General features: G+C 27.3%; 3 protein-coding genes across 5 annotated transcripts; 1 reads left to right on the top strand and 2 right to left on the bottom strand.

Moving 5' to 3' along the window:
- Positions 1–1,489: 1,489 nt before the first annotated feature.
- LOC140663835 (uncharacterized) lies at positions 1,490–4,535 on the top strand. Its single transcript, XM_072888339.1, has 5 exons — positions 1,490–1,711; positions 1,770–1,890; positions 2,061–2,212; positions 2,689–2,838; positions 2,931–4,535. The coding sequence occupies exons 1-5, from the start codon at positions 1,613–1,615 to the stop codon at positions 4,206–4,208; spliced, it is 1,800 nt and encodes a 599-aa protein (XP_072744440.1). The 5' UTR covers positions 1,490–1,612; the 3' UTR covers positions 4,209–4,535.
- A 662-nt stretch (positions 4,536–5,197) lies between these two features.
- LOC140663834 (uncharacterized protein KIAA0513-like) lies at positions 5,198–17,993 on the bottom strand. Of its 3 annotated transcripts, none has more exons than XM_072888337.1 (10): positions 17,838–17,993; positions 11,572–11,846; positions 10,670–10,953; positions 10,452–10,493; positions 7,764–7,865; positions 7,408–7,568; positions 6,998–7,184; positions 6,270–6,492; positions 6,094–6,188; positions 5,198–6,014 (listed from the first exon to the last, which is right to left on the bottom strand). In XM_072888337.1, exons 1-10 carry the CDS (start codon positions 17,838–17,840, stop codon positions 5,950–5,952), a joined length of 1,437 nt encoding a protein of 478 aa, XP_072744438.1. In that variant the 5' UTR covers positions 17,841–17,993; the 3' UTR covers positions 5,198–5,949. The 3 variants fall into 3 exon arrangements, with proteins under 3 accessions (XP_072744438.1, XP_072744437.1, XP_072744439.1); XM_072888336.1 differs by lacking the exon at positions 17,838–17,993 and adding an exon at positions 14,034–14,190; XM_072888338.1 differs by lacking the exons at positions 10,452–10,493; positions 17,838–17,993 and adding an exon at positions 14,034–14,184.
- Positions 17,994–18,669: 676 nt separating this feature from the next.
- On the bottom strand, positions 18,670–23,332 carry LOC140664206 (maltase 1-like). The gene is made up of 8 exons (XM_072889091.1): positions 23,175–23,332; positions 22,743–22,930; positions 22,298–22,567; positions 21,442–21,684; positions 21,184–21,366; positions 19,760–20,015; positions 19,332–19,671; positions 18,670–18,848 (listed from the first exon to the last, which is right to left on the bottom strand). Exons 1-8 carry the CDS (start codon positions 23,329–23,331, stop codon positions 18,773–18,775), a joined length of 1,713 nt encoding a protein of 570 aa, XP_072745192.1. The 5' UTR covers position 23,332; the 3' UTR covers positions 18,670–18,772.
- Positions 23,333–24,586: the final 1,254 nt, after the last annotated feature.

Consider the following 24,586-nt stretch of genomic DNA (forward strand, 5'->3'; position numbering starts at 1 on the left):
AGAAACATAAGTAGCACGATTGTCGTTGCTATTGTCGTAATTAATTTCATTAATACTTTTTTAATGAGGCTAGTTAGAAAAGATAATATTTCAATGGAAATTGTCTGTCTCAAATTTCTGATAGTTATTTGTTTCTTCTTCCACGTATATAAAATTTCAATAACTAGTAAGTTATTTAGCATGTTTTGTGGAGTTTTATATAAATATTTTCTACAAATATTCAGCACATATTTGATAACAGTTAACATGTAACTAAATTTTTCCACGATAACGAATATTCTACTTTATTATTAGCTTTTTAAATGAATTAAAATCGATCTATATTATCTTCTTAAAATTTGATTTAATATTATTTAAAAATTTATAAAAAATTTTTTAAATATTACTTAACTTGAATTATGTTATTTTGAATAGAAAAAAACAAAAGTATTAAAAATATATTATTTCTTTTAATGTGTAATAAATAAAAATATTTTTAAATCTCTTCTAAAAAATGTAAAGGTTATTTGAATCTTTCTACTTTATACATTAACTTAATTATAAAAATATTTTATCAAAATAATAATATTTTAAAGATTTCGACGTATATTTGCGGCATAGATTTAACATTAAATGTGACTCTCCAATTCTTGATTTCTACAATTCAAACCATAAGCGAAAGTTCTTCCATTAATATAAGGCAAACATTGTTGAACCAATTATCAAATATAAATCTTTTTGTATGATAATAATGACGACAATCGTTATAAATTGGTGTACTTCGAGTAGATACACCTGTGAAAGTATAAAGTAAAAAAAATACTAGAAAGTTTTATAATTGATCAATATTAATACGCGTAATATGTACACTCCGTTCGTCTCTGCGGCAATCGAGAGAAGCACATCCTCTATTTAGATTTGTATTCTATTCTCTAGACTTTTACGAAATTGTGAATCATGCATTGTGATATTACTATATAGCCTACCTTGTATATTGTTATTGCTACGTTACAACTATTATACGTAATGCCACACGACTTTCCATTTTTACTTCGACATTTCTATATATTTATCTTCATCTCTTCATATGGAAATATTGTAATAAAATATACGAAGCCAAAAATCTAATCGCGAATTATTTTTGTGAAAAAAAGAAACCCTGACCATATAAATGCTTAGTCTATTATTCTAAATTTGTTTACATTACGATTTTATATTAAAGAAAGAAAAATATTATCATATATTTTCAATACATTTAAAAATTTTATATATTATAATTTTACATGTTTATGATTTGAATGAAATTTTCTCTCTTCTCGATAAGATTAATTATAGTAAAATATATTATCTAAAAAATATCTCTATATTTTATCTCTATCTATATATATTCTCAATTCAATTATATTTTATTTATAGTATTTTTTTATAATATTTTATAATATCTTATATTTTTTATAATATCTTGTTTTCTTAGTAATTTATTTTTATAATATGTTTATTTAATGCACAAATTGATAGCTATATAATGTGTCATCTTGTATATTTCGATTCGATATGCATGTCAATTCTATATCAAAGAATCAATCAACCGCGATATTCAGATCGAACTATTTCAACGTGAACTCTATGCTCTATGTCGAGCATGAGCAACAAGATCGAATACTTGGTAAAGTATTCAGTTGCACCTCCGCCCAGCAGAGACTATTACGGTCTAAAGATTCTTCAAGACGAAGTGCTGATGAAATTAACATTATTTGTTTTTTTATATCTATAAATACTCATATTTTTAGGTGATTTTGTACTTGTGGAAGATCTCTCACGGACCTCACAAAGCACCGATCGTACGTCGTGCCAAGCTCATCGAATTCAATCAAGAGAAATCCTTGCAAGACGAAATACGTTACGGATTTGGTGAGGCATTTGACTTTTAGAAAAAATGCTTATCATATCCCGAACAGATTTAAAATTTTTTTTACTATATTATTTTACAAGAGTAAGGCTATGTTGTGAAATTTAGACTTTGTTTAAAATAATCGTTTCGTTTTGATAATGTTACTAAGCTGCCACTTCTGACACTGCAGGTAAACATTTGTTAAAGCACGTGAAAAATATTGCCGAAGGAAATAGAAATACTCTTTTGACTTTACCCAAAAATTTAATTGGAAGAATTTCAAGATATTTAAAATTCACAGATATTATTAAATTATCCTCGTTATCGCACGTCGCCTGCGAGGTAAAAGAAATATTTAAAAAATTAGAGTTATATTTCATTTTTGTTTTTATTTTCTTTAGAAGATAGCAGAAGTGTTTTCCTATCTTAACAAACACAAAGCTTCAATGCCATTAATAAAAGAGTTTTTATTATTATATAATTAATTATTATTGCATTTAATATTGCATTTTCATTATTATATTATTATACAGTAAGTTTTTAAATTTATTATAAAAAATAAAATTTATGAAAGAGAGAAGGGAACAAAAAATTTTGTGTTATATTGTTAAAATTTTGTATTTTTTTATCTGCATTTACTTTAAAAATTTTCAATATTAAATTCATAATTAAACTAAAAAATGGAATAAGTAAAACTTTATATATATATAATTTTATTATAGATATAATAATCGTATTATATACATATATCATATATATACATATATCATATATATATGTGTGTGTATATTTTTATCTAATAGATTATATTTTTTCAGATATTCAATACCGATTCAATCTGGCAAATACTCTACGAGAGAGACAAAAAAGCTCAAGTTAGCCTAGAGGAAAAGGAGAAGGCTAAGATTTATGGTTGGAAGCAGTTGTACAAAGATAGACAAATGCAGACTTCATTGAAAAATCGAAAGGTAAAAAACAGTAAAGGAGAGTCATTAATGATAAATAAAAGTTCAATTTATGTTTGGTAGACATATAGTAAATATATATATATTTTTTTCAGAATCTTCGAAATCCAATTAAGCTTACAAATGATATAAAAACTAATAAATTATCATTGAGGCCTACACATACACATACAAACACCAATGATGTGTCTAAATCAATTTCAAAAACAATTTCATTCACAAATATCATGCCGAAAAAACGCTCAGAGTCTTCCAGTACAAATCTCATCACAATTCCACTTTCCAAAACAATGTCTGATACTAGATTTCGCACGTATATAAAGAACGAAAAATTAATTCCACAAAACAGGAATGTAAAAAATGCTAGTTCTGCATTTAATGTAAATGAGAAACAAAATATTAAAAAAGAAAATTGTATCGCATCGAAAACAACTACAAAACGAGAAACTAAAACTCTTTCCAAGTGTGACAAATTATCTGACAAACAACAGAATAAGTCGGAAAATTATTTTAATAGAAATAATAAAACCAGCAATACAAAATCGGTAGCATTATCACAAGAAAATAAATTAAAATTCTCTACTACCAAAATGTCCTTTTTTAAGAACACTGTGGAAAATGCCAAATCTTCTTCAGATTTAGCGCAGAATTCTCAAAATAACAGAACTCGAACAAAAACCAAGCCTAAAAAGAAAATAACCTCGACTAAATCTGAAATATTTAACACCGACGAAGCGTTGCCGGAGCACCCTTTTGTAGTCGGAGATGGCAAATTCGATCTGGCTGATCTAATCGAAGCAAGCTTGAAAAACATCCGTAGCCCACAGAGTATATTTGATTATGATTTTAGTAGTATACAATCGGATACAACAAAAAAGGACGTTTTTAAGATTAGAAATGAAATTCAAAGTGTCGATAAGTTGAAAGAACTAAAACCTCCTCGAATCAACATCACTAGTAATAACTTTTCTAACAAAATGATACGAGGTGGCGAAATTCTCGAAAAGCTTTCGGAAAAATCTGAATTTCTTAGTGAAACATCCAACGAGTCTCTTATAAATGATAAAAAATCTGATAGAAAATCAGATAGAAACAAACCCTTATTATTATCCGAAAAGTACATGAAAGTTCGGGCAGATCTCCAACAACCCTTAGATTGGAAACGAAACATTTCACCTGAAGATCGATGGGAACCATATTCAGCCGTAAACCTCCGGAATAAATCTCTTAATGTCAAAAATGTCGACAATAATAATGAGAAGTTTTCTATTTCTCGAGCACCATCAAGAACTTCTTCTCTTTCAAAAACATACGCTTCGAACAGCTTGGAGAGTAGAAAAAATGTTTCTACACATTCTAAAATTGTCAAATAAAATCTATGAAAATCTGAGAAGACATTGAGAAAAACCAATTTAAAAATAATTGGTAAAAATCTTTTCTACATAATTTAAAAAATTCTTGTATATTATTATAATAACACTCAAAAATATTTTAAAACTGCTATTTACAAACAAATAGAATAATATTTTTAAATTATTATATTACAATGATAAATAAATCAATTCTAAAACTTTATAAAATTTAGATTAATTAAATTTATTTACATTTCCAAATAGTTATGTATAAAATTAATCTTAATATTCTTTCTATTAATTATTTTTTTTTTACTTTAACATAGATAACATAGATAAGAGGGGATTAGTATAATATATTAATTAAACACTTTGTGGTAACGAAATTTATTTAGTTTTAGCATTTATTGAGTTTATATTTTCAGATATCGCAAGTAGAGACATATGTAAAATAAAATAGAGCATTGATTTGCATTTGATGATATGTGTTTAGATACAAGCTTTTTTTCAAATTATTTACAATGCATGATGTGTGATAACAAGGCGTTGGAATGCGCAAACTGTTGATTACAATTAGCTGGCACTCGCTATTAGAGGAATAAATATTAATATTTTTGTTTAATAATATGAAAAAGAAGCACTTGTTTTTTTACATTTTTATAAATTCCACTTATAAAATGCGTAATGTTCAGTCATACATTAGTAAAGTAATGTAAAGCTACGCATATAACGCATAAGGTTTGTATTTACTATTATGTACCTAGGAAAGGAGCAATAAAGATATGATGTTGCAGTGTTACGGTAGCACCTGTCTATAATTTGTGTTTTTATATTCTGTAGCCACTAATTTCACGATGTAAAAAGCAAATTTAACTACAGTAATATACTACAGATCTTAATTTTACATTACAGCTAATTCTCGATACATCAAAACTGCTCTATTCAATGTTATATTTACATAGAATAGAGTAAAAGAAACCACATAAATAAATAATCACATACAAATTATAAAATAAGAGTTATTAAAAAATGTATGTATAGATCTTTATTTAAAAATTGCATAAAATCAGTTTTAATATATCGAGAATCATCTATATATCGAATTATGAATTACGCTCTCTACTAAGGAGAACGTTTCTTCTTTCATTTTGTTATCATAATAAATTACCCTTTATCATTTAAATTATCCCAATAAACTACACTTTGCGATTAAACTGCCAATAATGCAGTTTTATTTTCAAATCTTATTGTCATTTCTATTCTTAAATTTATCACATCGCTCCGTGTAAATTTGAACGTTTTATTTCAAAATTTATAAATATTCTAAAACAAATTTTTCTCTCTCAGATTTTAACTTTTCTTTCTGTATTATAGAATTAATAAGAATAAGAATATTCTGTTATAGAATTAATTTCTTAATGCGCAAATTTATATATATATATAGAATTATTTTATATTCGATACGTAAGAATTGTTGTTTTAAGAAGATTTAATATAATATTCTTCATAATTTAAGGCGCGCGAATCTGTGCAGGGCTTGAATTTCAAAAATTGACGTGTCCAGTATCGTATGCGGCATAAGATTCAACAAATGTGTTGACTTTCATCAACGTATTAACTAGATTCTGTTCATAATTGACTTCGCCGTTTTTTTCAATCTTCTACAAAAATGATTCGATTTTTTTGGAAATATTTTCAAGAAGAAATATTAAATTGCTTCTTAAAACTATTTTCTAAATCAATCTTATTTGCACTCATTAAACTACCGCCATGGCTCGGTCTCATCAAACATTCGATCTATGTTATCTCGCAGCATCTTCTCTTGTTCTGCAAAATCGAAATGTGAATAATATCTGTATTATTCTAAATTCCTAATTCAAAAATGCCTAACATCATGAATAATCACCTTTAGTTAAATTCGCAATGATACATTGTTTTCGGAGAAACTCCATGCATAAAGCTCGTGACAGGCCGAAAGCGTGCATGTTGCAAGTAAAAGTCCTGTTAAGTAGAAAAGATATATAAAATAAAATAATCCGATATAAATCCGATAAAACATAAATCATATATTAATAGAGTTACCCTAATTGTCCGAAGACAATGTTTGCTTGAAACTTTCGATCTTCCGCGGCGATGCTTTCCTGATCTAAGGACTTCGGTCGAGGCGGTACTGGTCTTGACGCTCGCTCACATTGAACTGCATCGAAAAATGCAGCCGTCCAAAATCTCATAGATGTCCATATCGGTTGAACGCGTAAATGCGTATACAAATATTCACGATAAGGCTCCAACCCAGGAACTTCAACTAAAAACATATTATTAAACATATATTAAGATAAATGCACAGATTTAAAAATATACGTATAATTGAGATCAGTTCAATTAAAGCAAGATTCATAAATTAAAAAATGCACGCAGTAATAATTTTGATAATCTAATAATATAATAAGCATATATTAGTATAATTTAATAATAATGACATGTTAATATTTATTATTATTTAATATAAAGTATTTTTGATTCTTTAATTAATATATCAAGAGTGAAAAAAGAAGGAGAAAGATAAAATAAAATTAGATTAGCATTAATTATTTTATATATGCTTGATATAAAATTCTTCTGTTCATAATATTTCTATATTATGATTTCTTTTATATATTACATATCATAATAATATATTATCTATAGTATATATATTATATAATTTCTATATATTATAATATTATTATATTATTCTAAAAAATTATCATTTTAACATTGTAAAATTTTAATATTATTTACAACTTATTGTAGGAAACTTCTCGTTTTACCTTCGTGATAAAATGTGAAGCACATGTTCATGAGACTTTTTGCGGGTGCAAAATCATCCGCCTCGTGACATTCAAACAAAGCGACCGCAAAATGCTGTGCTAAGGAGTAGAATGAAGCTTCCGTAACACATGCACGCGCTCTTCTCGCATTCACCACTCTAGAGAACCATATTCTTCCCGATTCTGTCTACAAAGTTATTATTGCGTTCAATCAAACAATTTGAATAGAATATGTATTATCTAATTATTGATTTTGTTAGTATCTTGAATTTATATTATCTTATTTTTGTAACGAGTTATATTTATTCTGTAAATTAGTTAAAATATTTTTTTATACATTTTTTAATACTTTTTTTTAAGTTTTACTATCATATTATTAAAATGTTATATAAAATTTATTTAACACATACCAAAACCATTTGCCCAAAATTAGCCTTTTGCTCTTGATCGATACTATTAGGCGCATCAAATAGCAAAGGTACGAAAGCCTTCATAAAGTCTGCGGCTGCTTCCTCCGATTGACTATCAGCTGATAAGCTCGAGGCCCAAGACTGAACAGAACCTGATGATCCTGCGCAGCGATAATTGTATTAATTGCATTGCATATTCTAATATTTGTAGCGCTACTATTTACAATTTTTTATTATTATACCACTTTTATTTTTAAACAATTAAAATTATTTTTCAAGCTCGAATATCTTAAAATTAAAGTAGCCCTAAAATTTTTGAATTAAAATTAAAAATTAAAATTAAAATTAAAAATTACCTGATCTCTGCCACATTCTGCGACCGTCCATATTAGAATCTAAGCTAGTGCTGGGTCCATATCCATCTTGATCGCTAGTAGAATCGCTGCTACAAGGTATATCTAAAATAAAGATATCCTTTCTGTCAAATATTACGTATCGTAATAAACGTAATTGTCAAGACAACTGTAACTCAACATGTCAAGCAATGGTGCGTCACGCTTAAAAGGGCGACACAAACTTGCAACTCAATCTAATCTAATGTTTCACCGAACAGAGAAACAAACAACAAAGATAAGTTTACTAGACTATGCAACAAAGTGTTGGTCACTCTTGTGTAATTATATACGAACGAATTCATCTACCAGTTGTTCTAAATTACTGTTGAGCCAAATTAAAATCATATAAATCCGAAATAAAAAAAATAAACATACATATACATATACAGTAAATTATCTGTTTATTAGAATATAATATTCTTTTTTGAACGTTTTAAAATTATAAACAAGTAAAATATAATCAGTTTATTATGTTATTTTAATTTTTATCATGTTAATTATATTATTTTAATTTGTATGAATGCATTGTAAGAATACAAATGTTATATAAATATGATACTTTATGCTAAGATTATATTTAAGATATCTTGCTTAGAGCTACAATTACGTTTTATTAATGTTAAAATGTTTATAATTATTATAGATTATTATTAAATTCACAAAAGTTTACAGTCCACGATAAACATTACATGTATGTCCACGCGATATTACTTAACTATTTTTTATCTACGCGTACGTCCTTGTCGATTATGCGATAAATCGCGCGACATTGCGGAAATAATAGAGGGATCCAACTGACGATAAATGTTTGTAGACAGTCCGATAATAAAGGTACAAGCCTTGATTATACGTGATCTATGCACGCAATCTCGAAGTCACGGGCATGTATTGTCACAGGGGGGAGAGGAGTAGCCGCAAGCGTTATCTTCCACCCACACTGGTCGAACTTTGGCAAGCAAATAAAGTGGTCGGCATGATTAAGAATTATTCCAAATTCGAGGTGCACACGGATATCAAATTTTTGCAAGCAGTAAGAGTGAAATTTATTATTAGGTTAATGAATGTTTATAGCCAGAATATTTTAAGCCGAAAAAAGTATGCGTGTGGGGTAACAAATTTAAAAATAGTGGAATTAAAAATACCCTTGAATTTGAAAAATGTGCCGTTCTATTATTTATTAAAATTGGCCATAAACATTCACTAATTTGCGATGAATGTCACTTTGATTTACGACACTTCTATATACTTGCAAAAATCTGATAACGCTTGTACAGCTGCTACATTTTTCTTGCATACACAATATATGCTTGTGACTTCGAGGTTGCGGGTACAAATCATTTATAATCCACAACCTATATCTTTATTATCAAACTATCTTTGTATGTTTATCTGCGAGAAATTAATATTCTATCACGCAATAAAACTTATTTTTCGTTCATAGAATAATCTCTTGTCGCGCGAAAATGCATATAAATGCAGTCGAGGTGCATAAGTAGGTCGCGTGAAAAAATATACGCACATATATACACAGGTAACAACATCTTTACCAACGGGATGCAACGTCTGGCAAGAAACTACGAGTGTTTTGACATGTTCGAATATTCAAGAGCCGTGATGTTACGTAATATGATTAAAGAAAGTATTGTTGCTTTAAACCATATTAATTTTAAAGAAATTTGAGAACATAAAGAAGTTTAGTTCCTATTATAATTAGATAACTCTTTTCTTTTAACAAATTAAAATGTTACTCAATATAATGTTTTAACTCATTGTAATGTTTCACATATAATGCAAATTAGTTTCTCCCTTTCTTTGTCGACTTTTCAGCATCCTTCTCATAATTAAATTATCTGCATTTTAAATGTATAATTATGTTAATTATTTGTGTAAGCAAATGTTAATATTACAAGATTGATTAAGCTTTGTAAATTTCTGATTTTTATTTATACTTTTTATAATTTAGATGGCGAGAGAAACTAAATTAAATTAAATTTCAATTTACTTAAATAAGATTCGCATCATGATAAATTGAATTTCGAAAATTGATGTTTCCAGGTCAAATCGTCCGAGGTCTTATCAAAATCGATTCATGGATATTCGAACACCTTGTTACGCGAACATATTGATTGCACTAGTATTCACTAATCACATCTAGCGGAGGGGTTTGGATCAGAAATTCGGGCACGTGAAAAGGAATGCTTACGATAACACCAAAGTATCGAGATTTTGTTTGATTAAATATATTTCAAATGTTAATTAAACAACAATTTTGCATTGTTTTAGAGTTTTTAGTTACATTATCAATATTTGGAAGAAAAATATTAGCCGGAACACTAAACGTCATTAAAACGAATAATTTTTGTGTGAAATAGATTTTTTTAATATTAAGAAAAAGTATACTATATATATTTTTAAAAATTACATTAATTATTTGCATTAATTTTAATTTTTTCACGAATATTATAGTAATCTAATGTAAATCAGTTTTAAATTACTTTTTAAAAGAATATCAAGTAATACTTGATTATATGATAACATAGACCGAGTATATCGATACTTTAAACTGAAGCATCCCTACGTGTAATACACTGAGGAGACTCGCGGGTGAGATCAAAGGGACAGTCCACATTGACTGACTGTTACATTTACCTAAACGGAAAACAACCGTCTGATAGCGGGTCGGCGCCCTCGCTTCGTGAAAAGAAAGAAGAATACAGCACATTATTTCCATCCGAGTCTCGATAATTGCATGTTCGCGACAATCGCGAGCGAGAGAAAGATAGCGACCATCGTCGAAGACGATGAGAGTCATTGACTCCGACTCGTTCGACGTCTGTCGCGGATAATTAGAGGCGAAGATTAATCACCTGCTCTGTAATTCAACTTCTCGTAAGGATCGGGCCCGGTCGCTTTGATGTCCTGTTCTTGAAGAGGCTCTATACTTTCCTGGCTGTCCCGGTCAGGACTGATATCCTCCTGCTCGGTTCGACTCTCTTGCTTTTTACTCGAAACCGATCTCGAGGATGCTATCTCCTCATACGTCATCCCGGGCGGATACTTTCGTGTTCTGGAAAGATTGGTGCTTACTTGTCGCTCCAATTTGTGCCGCGCTATCGCCTCATAATCCTCGTAAGATAATCCCGCACCGAATCTATAAAAGAGATATTGCGTGTCAAAACGTGAATTATTCACGAGCAACAAATATTATGATATTATCTTTGCCGGTAATTTAAATCCATACTATAGTGTGTACGATGTATAATCGCTAGTTAATATATATTATAAGCAAAATTAGAATTTACATTATAGCGAAATTATGATATATATCTATACTTTTATATATATCACATATTATCTAGCTCATACGTGATTAATTTTATATAGAAAAATTTAAAAACTCTTAAATTATAAATATAATGAAAAATATAAAATTAAAAAGAAAGCGTAATGAATGATATTTATAAATATAATATTTCTAAGTATCATATATATATATATATATATATATATATATATATATATATATATATATGTATATAAAAGAAAAATATACTTATAACAATAAATTAGAAAAAAATATATAAAAAAAATTCCATATATTTTAATTCAGAAATTCATTAAACTGCAAAGAATAAACACTAATCAATGAAAATTGTATTAGGTCTTATTTTATAGAATAACCAACTTTACAGTTTCAGTATCTACATGCTTACACTTTAATTATTATTAATTGTTGTAGGTATCTAGGATAACAAACGCGTGTTTATACCTCGGAAGCCTCAGTTTCCGTCGTCCTAATTGCTCTTCTGGCTTGACAGCCTGCGGTAATGCCTGCGGCGACGAGGGTGGCGAAGAAGGGGTTGTAGTCAATTCACTTTCCTCTAAACTGCTACTAAGAGCGGAGCCTATTCTGTTCCCTAGGCCTTGAAGATACTCCCCGCTTCCTCCTAGAGCGGATCGCACGGATCTAAGAGCACCTCTGGTACGTCCAATTAACGAGCCTCCTCCATTGGATGGTAAAGGCGTTGTAACGTCCACCATGTTCTGAAATAAATATGTGTTATGATTAACCTGTGAACTCTGTAGCTTCAGAAATCATTTACCAACGTTATCGATATCAGTATCAGTACCGCAAACTTTCCATACCTAGATAAAGTATTGTTTGTTCGATCATCAATAACTATCTGAAATTATGTATAATAACATGCAAGAAATGTAAATATGAATGAAATTAAAGATTAAACCTAAATTGTTAGGTATAACAGATGATTGAGATTAATAATACGTACTGCGTAATTTAAAACACAAATATTTATCATATATTTGCAATTTTAATTAAAGCAAATGTGTTTCGTGACGCACAAATAGATTAAGTCTAAGAAAAAATAATACATTGTATTATTATTTCAGAATATATTGTTAAATTAATATAGAGTCTCTGATTCAAATTTTTTTTTTCAAAAGCTTATATACAAAATAAAATATTTTACAAAACCTTGTTATTGCAAAAAAGAAAAGAGAAAATAAAAAGTGCTATTACATTAAAGTTATTTCGAGACATACAAATTGAATAAGTAGCAACTATATCTTGACATTATCATAATATATATTTACAAATTCCTGTGTTATCATAAATATAAATAATAAATAAAATAGAAATACATTGCATACATTTAAAAATAAAAAATATTGTATTTTATACAAAGTATCATACTATTATATTATTATATTTTTCAAAATATAATAACGAATAATAAAAATATACCGATTAAAACTATTACTATTAAAAATATAGTAGTTAAAACTAGTGCTATTTTAACATAACGTTTTCAGATTACCAAACCAAGATTAAAAATAATAATGTATCGAATTTACTCTTCATGCATTATAAAGTTTTAACAAGGAGAAATTGTAACAATCTGAGTGCAACTCGACATTTCGATTGCTGACCATGAAAGGGTTTCTAATTCTTTATAACAGTTTATGTCGAATGCTATTTCGACATTTCTGCAAAGCAATTTACGAAACGCAACCTTCCACACCGACTATATAGTCCTCACAAAACGAGTAAGGCTGAAAGTAATCTTAGATAAGAGGTATATAAGCTTCATTTCTGATGTATATAGGCCATTGTACCTACCTACTTATCTATGCATACGTGTACATATGCACGTACTATGCGTAAAGTGATAACGATGAATCATGATGATAAATTCCCTTACACTTTTTAATGTAAGGGAATTAAAAAAAATATCTATCGAATAAATAAATATTAACATTTTGAGATGGTTTTTACAATTACTTAAAAAGTTTGTATTATTTTACAAAAATAAAAAATGTTTGATTGGAAAACATAAAAAAGAACTATAATTGTAAAAGAAAAAGACAAATTGCAATTTACATTGCATGTAATTATTTAACACAAGTTAACTTTAAATTAAATCTTTCTGTATTGGAGTGTACATACATGTATAGTATGGATGTATATCGCCAATTTTCTTCAATCTCCTTGAATATAAAATAAAAGTTTAAAATTCTGTCAATTAATTATCAGTACTGTCATTTTAATTTTTTTACGCTAGTATAGTAGTTACATAAAAACAAAATAATATTTTTTAAAACTAATTACTAATAATTATTTATATAGTTGTTTTTATGTCAACTATATTAGCGTAAAAAATTAAAATGACAACACTAATGAGTAATAGACAGAACCTTAGACTTTCATAAACTGTTTGATATTCATAGAGATTGAACAAAATTATCGCGTATTTTAAAAGAGTATCAAATTATATTAATCGAACGATGATAATTGCAATAAACATCTATGTATTTTGCGCTCATTTCCATCCAATTACATTAATATGTAATTAATTAATTATCACAACTTTAAATAAATATATTTGTATAGCATTACATTATACTGCATGTGACCTTTCACATCCACGTTTTACACCGAAAAGAAGAACGCGCGACATGTTACTAAGAAAGGGCATGCCATTTATATCATGTTCCACTTTTTTTGTTGATACAGAGCTTTAAGACAGTTTATTTAACATAGAACTACTGAAACAAGAAAGTAAAATATCGTATGAAAAATAGATATTCAATGACATTTAAAATTTTGCAATAATTTCTAGTTAATGCTGTACAAATATATGTTGATCTAGTATACAATGAAAACGAGAAGATTAAAGAGAATGAAATAAAACCAATAAAAAATAAACTCACAAAAATCGGATTATTGGTAGCGAAATAAGCGTCCATGGTCGACTGATTGTATGTCTTAACTTACAGACTTTTATAATTGGCCTACCATATGTTGGTGACCGCAAGAGATATAAAATCAACACGGATATCCTATATAACAGACTATTATTAACATGTAACAAACAGCTCTCTCTCTCTCTCTCTCTTTTTCTTTTATATATTAATATTATTATGCAAAATGATAGATATAAAAGATGTAAAATAATGTTAAAAATACATATTTGACAATAATTTTTAATCAATAAAATTAAATAAAGACTTAATTATGTAAATATTACTTATATACAATTTTTATACACGTTAAACTTCTAGAATATAAATATGTTTAATTGTAAAGCATACCAAAATATCTGATATTAAGGTTGGACAATTGCAAGTACTTCTAAACTTATAAAAGAATATTGTAAAATTTATTGCTTTTAAAAACTAAAAATATTATATGATTGTTAGACATAAATTTTATAAAACACACAATCTACAAAGATTTAGTATATCAAATTTTCAAAATTTAATATTTTTTCACATTTATTAAAGTGTATTAATTAATGCCTTTTCAAATTTCAATCCTATATATGTATGTTTCATTCATTGATGGATTGTTAAAAATATTCTATAAAATTTTTCAACAAAACTGATTGATTTATGGCATAATCGTTTTAAAATAGAATAAAAAATTTAATTTAATATTAATCATTAAATAATTTAATAACATACGGTTTTTAATAAATATAAGGCATAAAAATGAAGAGAAAAATGTGAAATAAATAACTGCCGGATGTTATCGTGCAAAAGCCTAAACAAAGCTTTCTGCGTGGCGTCTAAAGATAGATCATCGATTACGTCCACATGTCTATGGCAATTCGACGCCACAAGAATTTCCGATTAATGTGGGTGACGCGAGGGTGGAAGTACGTAATATCGGATGGAGAGAGAGAGGGAAAAAGGGCAGAAAGAGAGAGAAATCATGTCAAGGGTATATTTAAATATTCAAATATAATCATTATCTTAATTGTTTTCTCGGGAAGTTTAATTAATGTATTATCACAACTTTAAATAAATTTAATGGGCAAAAAATGTAACATTTTAATATTTACATGCAAAGATATACATGCAATATATATATATATATATATATATATATATATATATATAAGATGCATGATATAAAAATATATAATAATCTTTAATATTTTTTCTAATAAATTTGGATTATATTGTGTTTCAAGAGAAGTTTTCAATATCATTTTTATTAAAAAATTTTAAGAAATTATTGTATATATATACACATGTATAATATATTAATTGTCGTTGGTTGTACATGATTTTTAAATCATTGTTGCAGATCAATAATGTGCGATAGTTTTAATTCAAAATATGCATTAAAAGTTAATATAAAACTAACTAATGAAGAATTTATTTTGATATAAATGAAATGCTTGTTTGAAAGTTTCCTTAAAAGCTCCAATTCTTTTTAAGAAAAGATACATTATTAAAACAGTCAAATAAGTAATATCGAATAGAACGGTTGTGGTTCAAAATGTTAACTATTTAATTTCTTTAACTGATTACGTATTATAAAGAGATTTAATATACAAAGATCTGTTCTAAAATAACAATGAATGATATGTTACATTTATACTAGTACTCATACACATAAAACATATCTCTAATATAAAAGACAAAAGAATATTAGGATGGGAGATTATATATGTTAGTACTACATATACTGATATAAATTTTGTAATTCTTCGTCTAAGGTTTATAAGAGGTTGATAAGAGGAAATATATAGAATATTGCGAGGTTCAACGATCGGCAAGCAAACCAATAGATAGCAAACAAATATCAAAGAAAAATTCAATACATTGGGTAAGCAGATTATGCGGGAGTGAATGATGTCGACAGAGCATGTGGGCGATTGTATTTTACAGTGGCACACAACTGCAATGCAGCGTTATCTATAATACCATGTAGTTCCGCGCTATGCTAGATGTGCTTATTTGCGTGCGGACATTTTCAAAGTATGTACAATAGCAATCAGAGAGAAAAAAAGAAAGGTGTTTCTTTTTGCATCTGTATGTGTGACATAAACACAAAGATGCGGATCACAGATGCAAATGCGATCTGTCATTTAGGAATATTGCGAAACGGCGAATGCGTTGAATTAAAAAAAAAAAGAGAGAGAGAAAACAGTGTGACATAACTGTGCTCGTCATAATAAATGACGGTCTTATCAGTGTCTGGCAAGCACCTCATTATCACAGAATAAAACATTTAATATATATTCTACATACAAAACAAACATCACAAAAGTGTAAAACGGGAAATGCAACTAAAGCTACTAATAATAAATGTCGCGACAGCACATTTGCGACTTGACGCTACGTGATTGCGTTTGTGAAAAGACACAAACTTTGCACTGTTGCTTTACAATATTTTAAATGCGATTTTACACATAATCCTTTATTCTCAACTCTGAAAAATTATTTTATATAATTATATTTATATATTTGCATCGCTCTTTACAAGTGCAAAGACAAATATCTCTCTCTCTCTCTTTCTCTAATAGAGGGTTATTACATAAAACACTTTTAAAATATATATAATTTAATATTATCTTATCAAAGAAATTGCGTGCAATTTTGATACTCGACAAATTGTTATGTCGATACATGTTGCTTAATCTATACATTAAAGTCAAATTAGATTCCTAAAAATAAATATTATATTTCTTAAATATAAACATTAGAATGCTATAATAATATTATATTTAAGATAATGTTTACATAATTATAATGTTATGTGTAAATAATATAATCAAAATTTTTGCTTATCAATTATTGTTACACAATTAATCAAGTATCAAAAAAGTTACGTACAAACTGCAACTGTGTGACACAAATGCTCTTGTCAAATTATACAACTTTCACCAAAGTGTGTCACATGTTATCGATTCTGTTATCAATGAAAAGCGATTTTATCATGCAATTTCAATATATACATGTTGAAAAATAAATTTACAACATTTTTTAATTAATTATCCAATAATATCAATTAAAATATCAAAATTAAAATAATAATAAAAAGCAATAATAATAATAATAATAGATAGCAATAGAATATCAAGAATCAGCAACGTTACTATTAATCGTATACATTACTTTAATCATTTTTTACGTAATAAAGTTTAAAACATACTAAAAATATTAAAAGCATATCATAGAAGCTCTAAATACACACATACATATATATATATATATATATATATATATATATATATATATATATATTTATCTATTTAAAAAAAAAAATTATTAAAAAGTTTTTAAATAATCGAGCCTGATTTTCAATGAAAAAATATCTTGTTAATAATAATGTTCCAAATTTACATTCATTTTTTTCCATCAAATAATTAAAAGCAAGATAACATTGAATAGAGAATGCTAGAAAATAGTCAATATTGCAAGTTGTATTCGAATACAAGCGCACAAGCGCAGCTGTCAAAACAGAAGAAGTTCTCTCGTTATTGTTTTCTAAAGTACTTTTAAGTGAAGAATATTTTCTGAAAATGATTTCTAATATATAAATACTTTTTTCAAAGATTATTATTAAAATAATATAATAATAAATATATAAATAAATTCTATAAGATAGATTTATATATATGTGTGTATGTGTGTGTGTGTATGTGTTATAGCTACCGAAACACATCTTTTCTTGCAAGTTAATGAATTGAGCTTTAATATATTCTTTAATAAATCGAATACCATGCAGGGATGAAGCCCCAAGACCACGGACGATCGCTGTCACCCTCGCAAAACGTTGATAAACACGTGCAACACTGCTCTTGACATACTACTACTTGCACTATCGCGAGCTTTGCAGCTGCTTCAGGAACTATTCACACGTAACATTACATTACCCCTCCAGTATGCGATCGGATTAATAAACGCGCATGCGTTTATCGCGATCAATACAGTGTCTCGATTTACCAGCACGTTAATTAATTCCAACACTGATGAAATTCGCTATCGCGTATATACTGACAGTCGGTACCACACCAGCTGACAATAAACTATTCGATGAAATATGAATACAATAATAAAGTTTATCGAATGCATAATAGCCAAATAAATAAAATGCGTTTTGTATATTAAAAAAATGTTATAAGAATAAATTATATAAAAAAGAATAATTTAGAAAATGTTTCATCTTATTCATTCAACCGTAAAAAATAGATAGTGTTGAAAAATGCAAAATAATAATATATATAATACTTTTAATTAGATTTTGAAATATTTTGTATCTACATTTAATTTTTTAATGTATTTAATTAAAAATATTAATATATTCAATATACTTAATACATTAACAGTTGAAAATTAAATATTAATATATATAATAATTAATATAATTAATGCATATATTGTATAATTATATATTGTATAATGCGTATAATGTTTAATTTCAAATTCTTGAAGAAAGTAATACAAAAAAATTTAATAATATAATTTGAAGATTAAAATACAGGAAGAATTAAAATTAAATATTTAAATATATATGTATACAATTTAAGGGTACTTTGTAGAAAAAGTCATGTTTGAATAAAGTATTGCTTTATTACTTTTGTATTGCAGGAATCATTATATACGATTTATAAGTGCACAAGAGAAAAATTATTATTTAAATGTATTTTGAAGATTTAAAAGATATTTAGAGACGTGTATACTACAGCGGCTTTCGGAGGTAAATGTATATGCCTTGTCGAAACGTGATACCTGCAAAAAATATAAAAGTAAATATAACATATCTGCACACTGTCACTATCATTGGATAATATATTTACAATGATATAATGTTTATATAAATTAAGTTTCTTTAAAAAAAATTTTTTTTATAAATTATATAAATAATTATATCTTTTGTAGCACACGTTTTATGAATAATATATTGTAATTAAAATAAAATCTTATATTTGCAATTAAATTATAAACAAACAATTTGTGTTAGCTAACACATTTAAAAATATACAAATATCTTTGTAATTAGAAATTTTTGATAGAGAATTTATTGAAAAGTTTTTTTAATTATAAATTTGACTAAGAACATGTTAATAAAACTAAAAATGGTGTTAAACGTTTCTACAAATCATTTCCATTGTCGAATAAAAAAATCTTACTATTCTAGTTACAACATTTATAATAATAACAATTATATTTATGTACGTATAAACATTTTAAAAAGTGTTCAAAGAAACATACCGTTCTCTTACTCCAGAATGCAAGTTGGAGACCAAGACTCTCATTTTATGCGGAAGTCCTTCGTGTGATAGATCAACATGCTGAGAGACATCATCCTTGAAGTTAATCAGAAGCAACACAGTGCGACAATCAGAGTTTCGAATTACACCCAGGACTGTATCATTATTTGTCGTGATCGATCTATAACTTCCTTCGGTAAGTGCTGGTTCCTTTCGGTGCAAGCGGGTTAAAGTTCTGTAGATCTTGTAGTGCGATCTATGAGCCCTGATCTGATTGTGCAAGTTCAACATTTTATAGTTTTCATTCACTGGAAGCCACGTCGAATTCGCCTTACTAAAACCTGTCATAATGAATAATTAATTAATTGAGATTTAAAAATATATTGTTCATAAATTAAACTTTGTAAATCGTAAAAATTCGTCTTTTACCTGCGTTCTTCGTTCCGTCCCATTGGAATGGCGTTCGTTCTGGATCACGAGACACACTACTGTAATGATCTTTACCTGCAAGGCACCCCTGAGGATCTTTCGTATCTGCCCAGGATATATCATTCTTGTCCACCATACCAATTTCATCGCCGTTATAGGTCACTGCCAAACCTGGCATAATCATGGACAACATGGCCATTTGATCCGATCTGCCGGGAAAACGCGAAGCTACGCGATGATTATCATGATTTCCCATCTAAAAAAGTTTATATTATGTTTCAACTCTGTCTATAATTGAAAAAATAAAGAAGAATCATTTTGTGCGTTTTTTGCCCTTAGAAATTTCGAAAAACAATTTTTCTATTATTTTTTTTATTATTAGGGATGTTAAAAATAACTGGATGAGAAAAAACTCGAATTATTAAGCAAACATTAATTATTATTAATATAAATAATTAAGTATAAGTCTATAGTACTTAAGACTTTTCTATGATTAAAAAGTGAAGTAATAAAATATTTTTGCTCATTATATTGCTCTGCCATCATATTAACGTCATTTTAGACAACATATATATCGTCCTTATTTATTACTCTTGAATCAAAAATTAATTTTTTTACTATAAATTGTATTCATTTTCACCTTGGGGATGATACATGTTGTAGTCTAATTGTAAAATGGCTAAACCTAATAATTAATTTTGGTTTAAATGGTCGAGTTCTTTTATTACTTAATAGTTATTTTTGACGTTCCTAATGATCGTACAATAAAAAAATTGAAAATCTTAAAAAAAAGACCTTTTCCATTTCTATTTTTGTATAACATAATGATAACATCTGAAATATTATTCTGTTTACACTTTTACAAATAATGTAACTAAAATACCAGAATTACTTTGGTGTTTTTATAGTTATTTTCTCCTGAAAATGCAATATATAACATTTTAGAAAAAATTGGACCTGTAATTTACTTGCATACATATACTTTTTGACAATTTCAACATTATATAGAACATATAATGCATATATAGAAAAAATATATAAAAAATATATATAGAAAATTATATAAAAATAATTAATAACAAAAATTTACGACTTGAATTTTTCTTAGAAAAACTTTTAAAAATGTGTATAATAAAAATTTATAATTTTATAAATTTAAATAAAAATTTATGTGATTATACATTTAGTAAATTTTATTGTTCTCTAAAAACTGTTTTTAATGGAATATAATATTTATCTTAAAAATTGTAATGTGACGCACGTATATAATATCCAGTAAAAATAAAAATTAGAAGACTCTTTTTATCTTGCAATTAAATATAAACTTGTAATTTAATTTGAACAATTTACAAATTGCTAAACTTCATTAAAAAAGAGAAGTGCAATCTTCTCATTAAGATAAGAGTTCACGTGTGAATACGTACCACCCAATTGGCGATTCCACCATCTGGCATTGAATTCATCCAGCAATCCATTTCTTTTTTGACAAATTTCGCGGACGAACCAGCGGTTATATTTATAATAAACATGAAATTGAAAGGCAACACACCATAGTTATAATATTGCATGGTATGTGGGAAACTGGTATATGCCTCCATTACTAGCAACTAGAGAAATCAGAAAGAACATATTTTATAAATAAATAAGTACAAAACACAAAAAATGAACATTGCTTTACTCACCTTCTGATCTGTATTATGCTCATCAGCATATTTGTCTGCGAATTGTCGCCAATTTCCATATAGCTCGTAAGTAGGTAATAGATCAAGAGTGTAAATGTGATTTAAATACGTGTAATTATCAGGTGTGGCACCATCCACAAAACTTCTGGGCTCATCTCGCAATTCTGAATCTTCATAAATATACGGGGAGGAATCGACACGGAATCCATCGATACCCAAATCAAACCAGAATTTCAATACATTCTATAATCGAGCAAAGAAATTATTAGGAGTCGTAAGAATAAGTCTAAAGTACTGTAATGTATAAGATGTTTTTATACGCTTTCTACATATATTATATATGTATGTACATATTACATATATATTGCGTTTATAACTTTTTTAATAAATTGCGTTAATAAATCTTATCCAATATTCTTAATACAATCAAATAATGATTTTTATCATTTCTATTAATTTGAAACGTTTAACATATTCTTTAGCTTATGTTTTATTATAATCTTCTTCCAAATATGCAATAAATATGTGATATAATAAATTAGTATAGTATCTTAAACAATATGTTAAAGAATATATTAAACGTTTCGAATTAATAAAAATGATATAATAGATATAATAGATACAATAGATAGATAGATTGATATAATAGAATCATTATTTAATTGTACTATACTAATAATGTTGATAAGATTTATTTACACAATTTATTAAAATTATAAACGCGAAAGTCTTTCTTATTTTTTTTTTGCAACTAAAATTAATCGAAACTGAGTCAAGATCAGATCAAGTATTTTAGTAAAAATCTTCCGGGAATATGGCAACATTAAAAAAACCTTAGCTTCTCTTTATAACTTACATGCATCTCCTCTCTTACGTCAGGATTAGAGTAGTTCAAATCAGGCTGTCTATATTCGAATTGATGAAAATACCATTGGTTTAGCGATTCGACATAATGCCACGCGGGGCCATTAAATATACTGATCCAATTGTTAGGTGGCGTTTTGCCGTCTTTATTTTTACCATCTGCCCACATATAATAATGCTTATATTTCGGATCGCCTTTAAGAGCCTTTTGGAACCATGGGTGCTTGTCAGAAGTATGATTAGGTACGAGATCGAGGACCAGCTATAAGAATAGTATTATAAAATAACTCCAAAAAAACGACAAATAATCAAAATATTTCATAAAATATAGGAAATAAAGTCAATAATTCTTATTAACATTTTATTACAATTATAATATATAAGCAGTCAAATTATTATATATATATAAATATTATGATGTAAGAAAACCGTCATACTTTTAGACCGAGTCTCTTAGCTTTCGCCAAGAGTTCCTTAAAGTCTTCTAATGAGCCATAAATAGGATCAACATCCGTAAAATTTGATATGTCATATCCGAAATCGACTTGAGGACTCGGATATATAGGTGACAGCCAGATTGCGTTGATGCCACTTTCCACGAAATAGTGTAACTTTGCAGTTATTCCTAATAATATTGGAAAACAAAACTTCAAATTTTGCCAATATTCTTATACTTTATATTATTTTGTATAATACTTTTCAATAATAAATTCAATAATAATTTATACTTACAGATTTCTTTTAACTGGATATAATTATGCATAATTAATCAAACAAAATTGTAACATATACATGTGAATGTAATAACTTTTAATTCTTTATAATCTCGTACGACATATATTAACAAGTAATGACAAATTTATGTTTACCCTTCAGATCACCTATGCCATCGGCATTTGTATCGTACAAACTCCTTGGATAAACCTGATAGAAGACAGTGTTGTTCCACCACCCCTTATTAAGAATTTTAGCAGATGAACTGCTCACCAACAGCAGAAACGCGCACAAACGTATTGTCAGCGACATGATGTCGTTTGAGGTTGTCAAATCTGAAATTGTTTATATATACATTAATGGCTATGAAAATCAGTTGTTATCAGTTATGTTTAATGAATAGTACGATATCTCTACGTACGAAAAAAAACAAATAAATTATAAGCATAAAACAGTGACAATGATTACTGTAATTGTGTATGCAATTTTTTTCATTGTCATTAATCAATCGTCGTTTTATTAACAGATCGTGGACTTAATGACATAAAGTCTATGACAGAATGAATGACAAAATGTATATCTCTAACGACATTATTGTGTTAGATTACCCGGAAGTAACAATGGATTATGTGTTTAAGCACGGCTTGGGAATCTTACTTCATTACTAAAATATTCTACGTAGCAATATGTGATTAATGATATTCAAAAAAGATAACTTGTGTAGTTTTCTGTAGTAAACAACTTAATACCAGACAGCAAAAAATTGTAGAATACTGTAATACACATCACATATAGCATAGTAGTATAGTATATATATAATAAGGTAAGTAATTTTTTTTCAATAACTTTAATTTCACAATCAATATCTCATAATCGTCTTAAAATTACGACGTGATAGAATATTTTGAAAGTTGAAATTACATTCAACATAGAAAATTAGAAAATTATTCTCTTAAAAAAAATTATGTAGTTTTTTGTTAACTATATAATAAATTAATAGTAAGAGTTCTTATAGATATTCGGTAATAAAAAAAAATCTGCAGAATGAATTTTGATTGTTGATACATATAAAATTAAACACAAAATTCATACATAATTATATATATATATATATATATATATATATATATATATATATATATATATAAAATACAAAATTGATACATAAAAATTTTACTACATATTTTTTCTTTTAACAAGGAAAGATCACGTATTCTGCTTCACCGATTTTTATAAAAATTTTTTATGACTAGTTGTCGTCCAACGAAGTTTCCTTACAAAGCTATTCGATGCACTTCCCCGAATTTGTAGAGAAAAATATTCATAAACAAAAAATAAATATATTGGTATATTTTTTTTATTGCTCGTATTAAAGATCCTTCCATGCTAAGTCATTAAATGCGCTAATTCAATTATTAAATGGTAATTGATTGTTATTTTTACTGGTTTTTTTATACATATTAACGCACGTATTTGCCATCGTCGATAAGACTTTTTCTAATTACTTGTGCTTATCAGAAGTGTGATTTGGAACTAGAACCAAGATTATTTGCCAAAATTGATTTAT

Source organism: Anoplolepis gracilipes, chromosome 3, assembly GCF_047496725.1.
Source record: "Anoplolepis gracilipes chromosome 3, ASM4749672v1, whole genome shotgun sequence".
Lineage (NCBI taxonomy): Eukaryota > Metazoa > Arthropoda > Insecta > Hymenoptera > Formicidae > Anoplolepis > Anoplolepis gracilipes.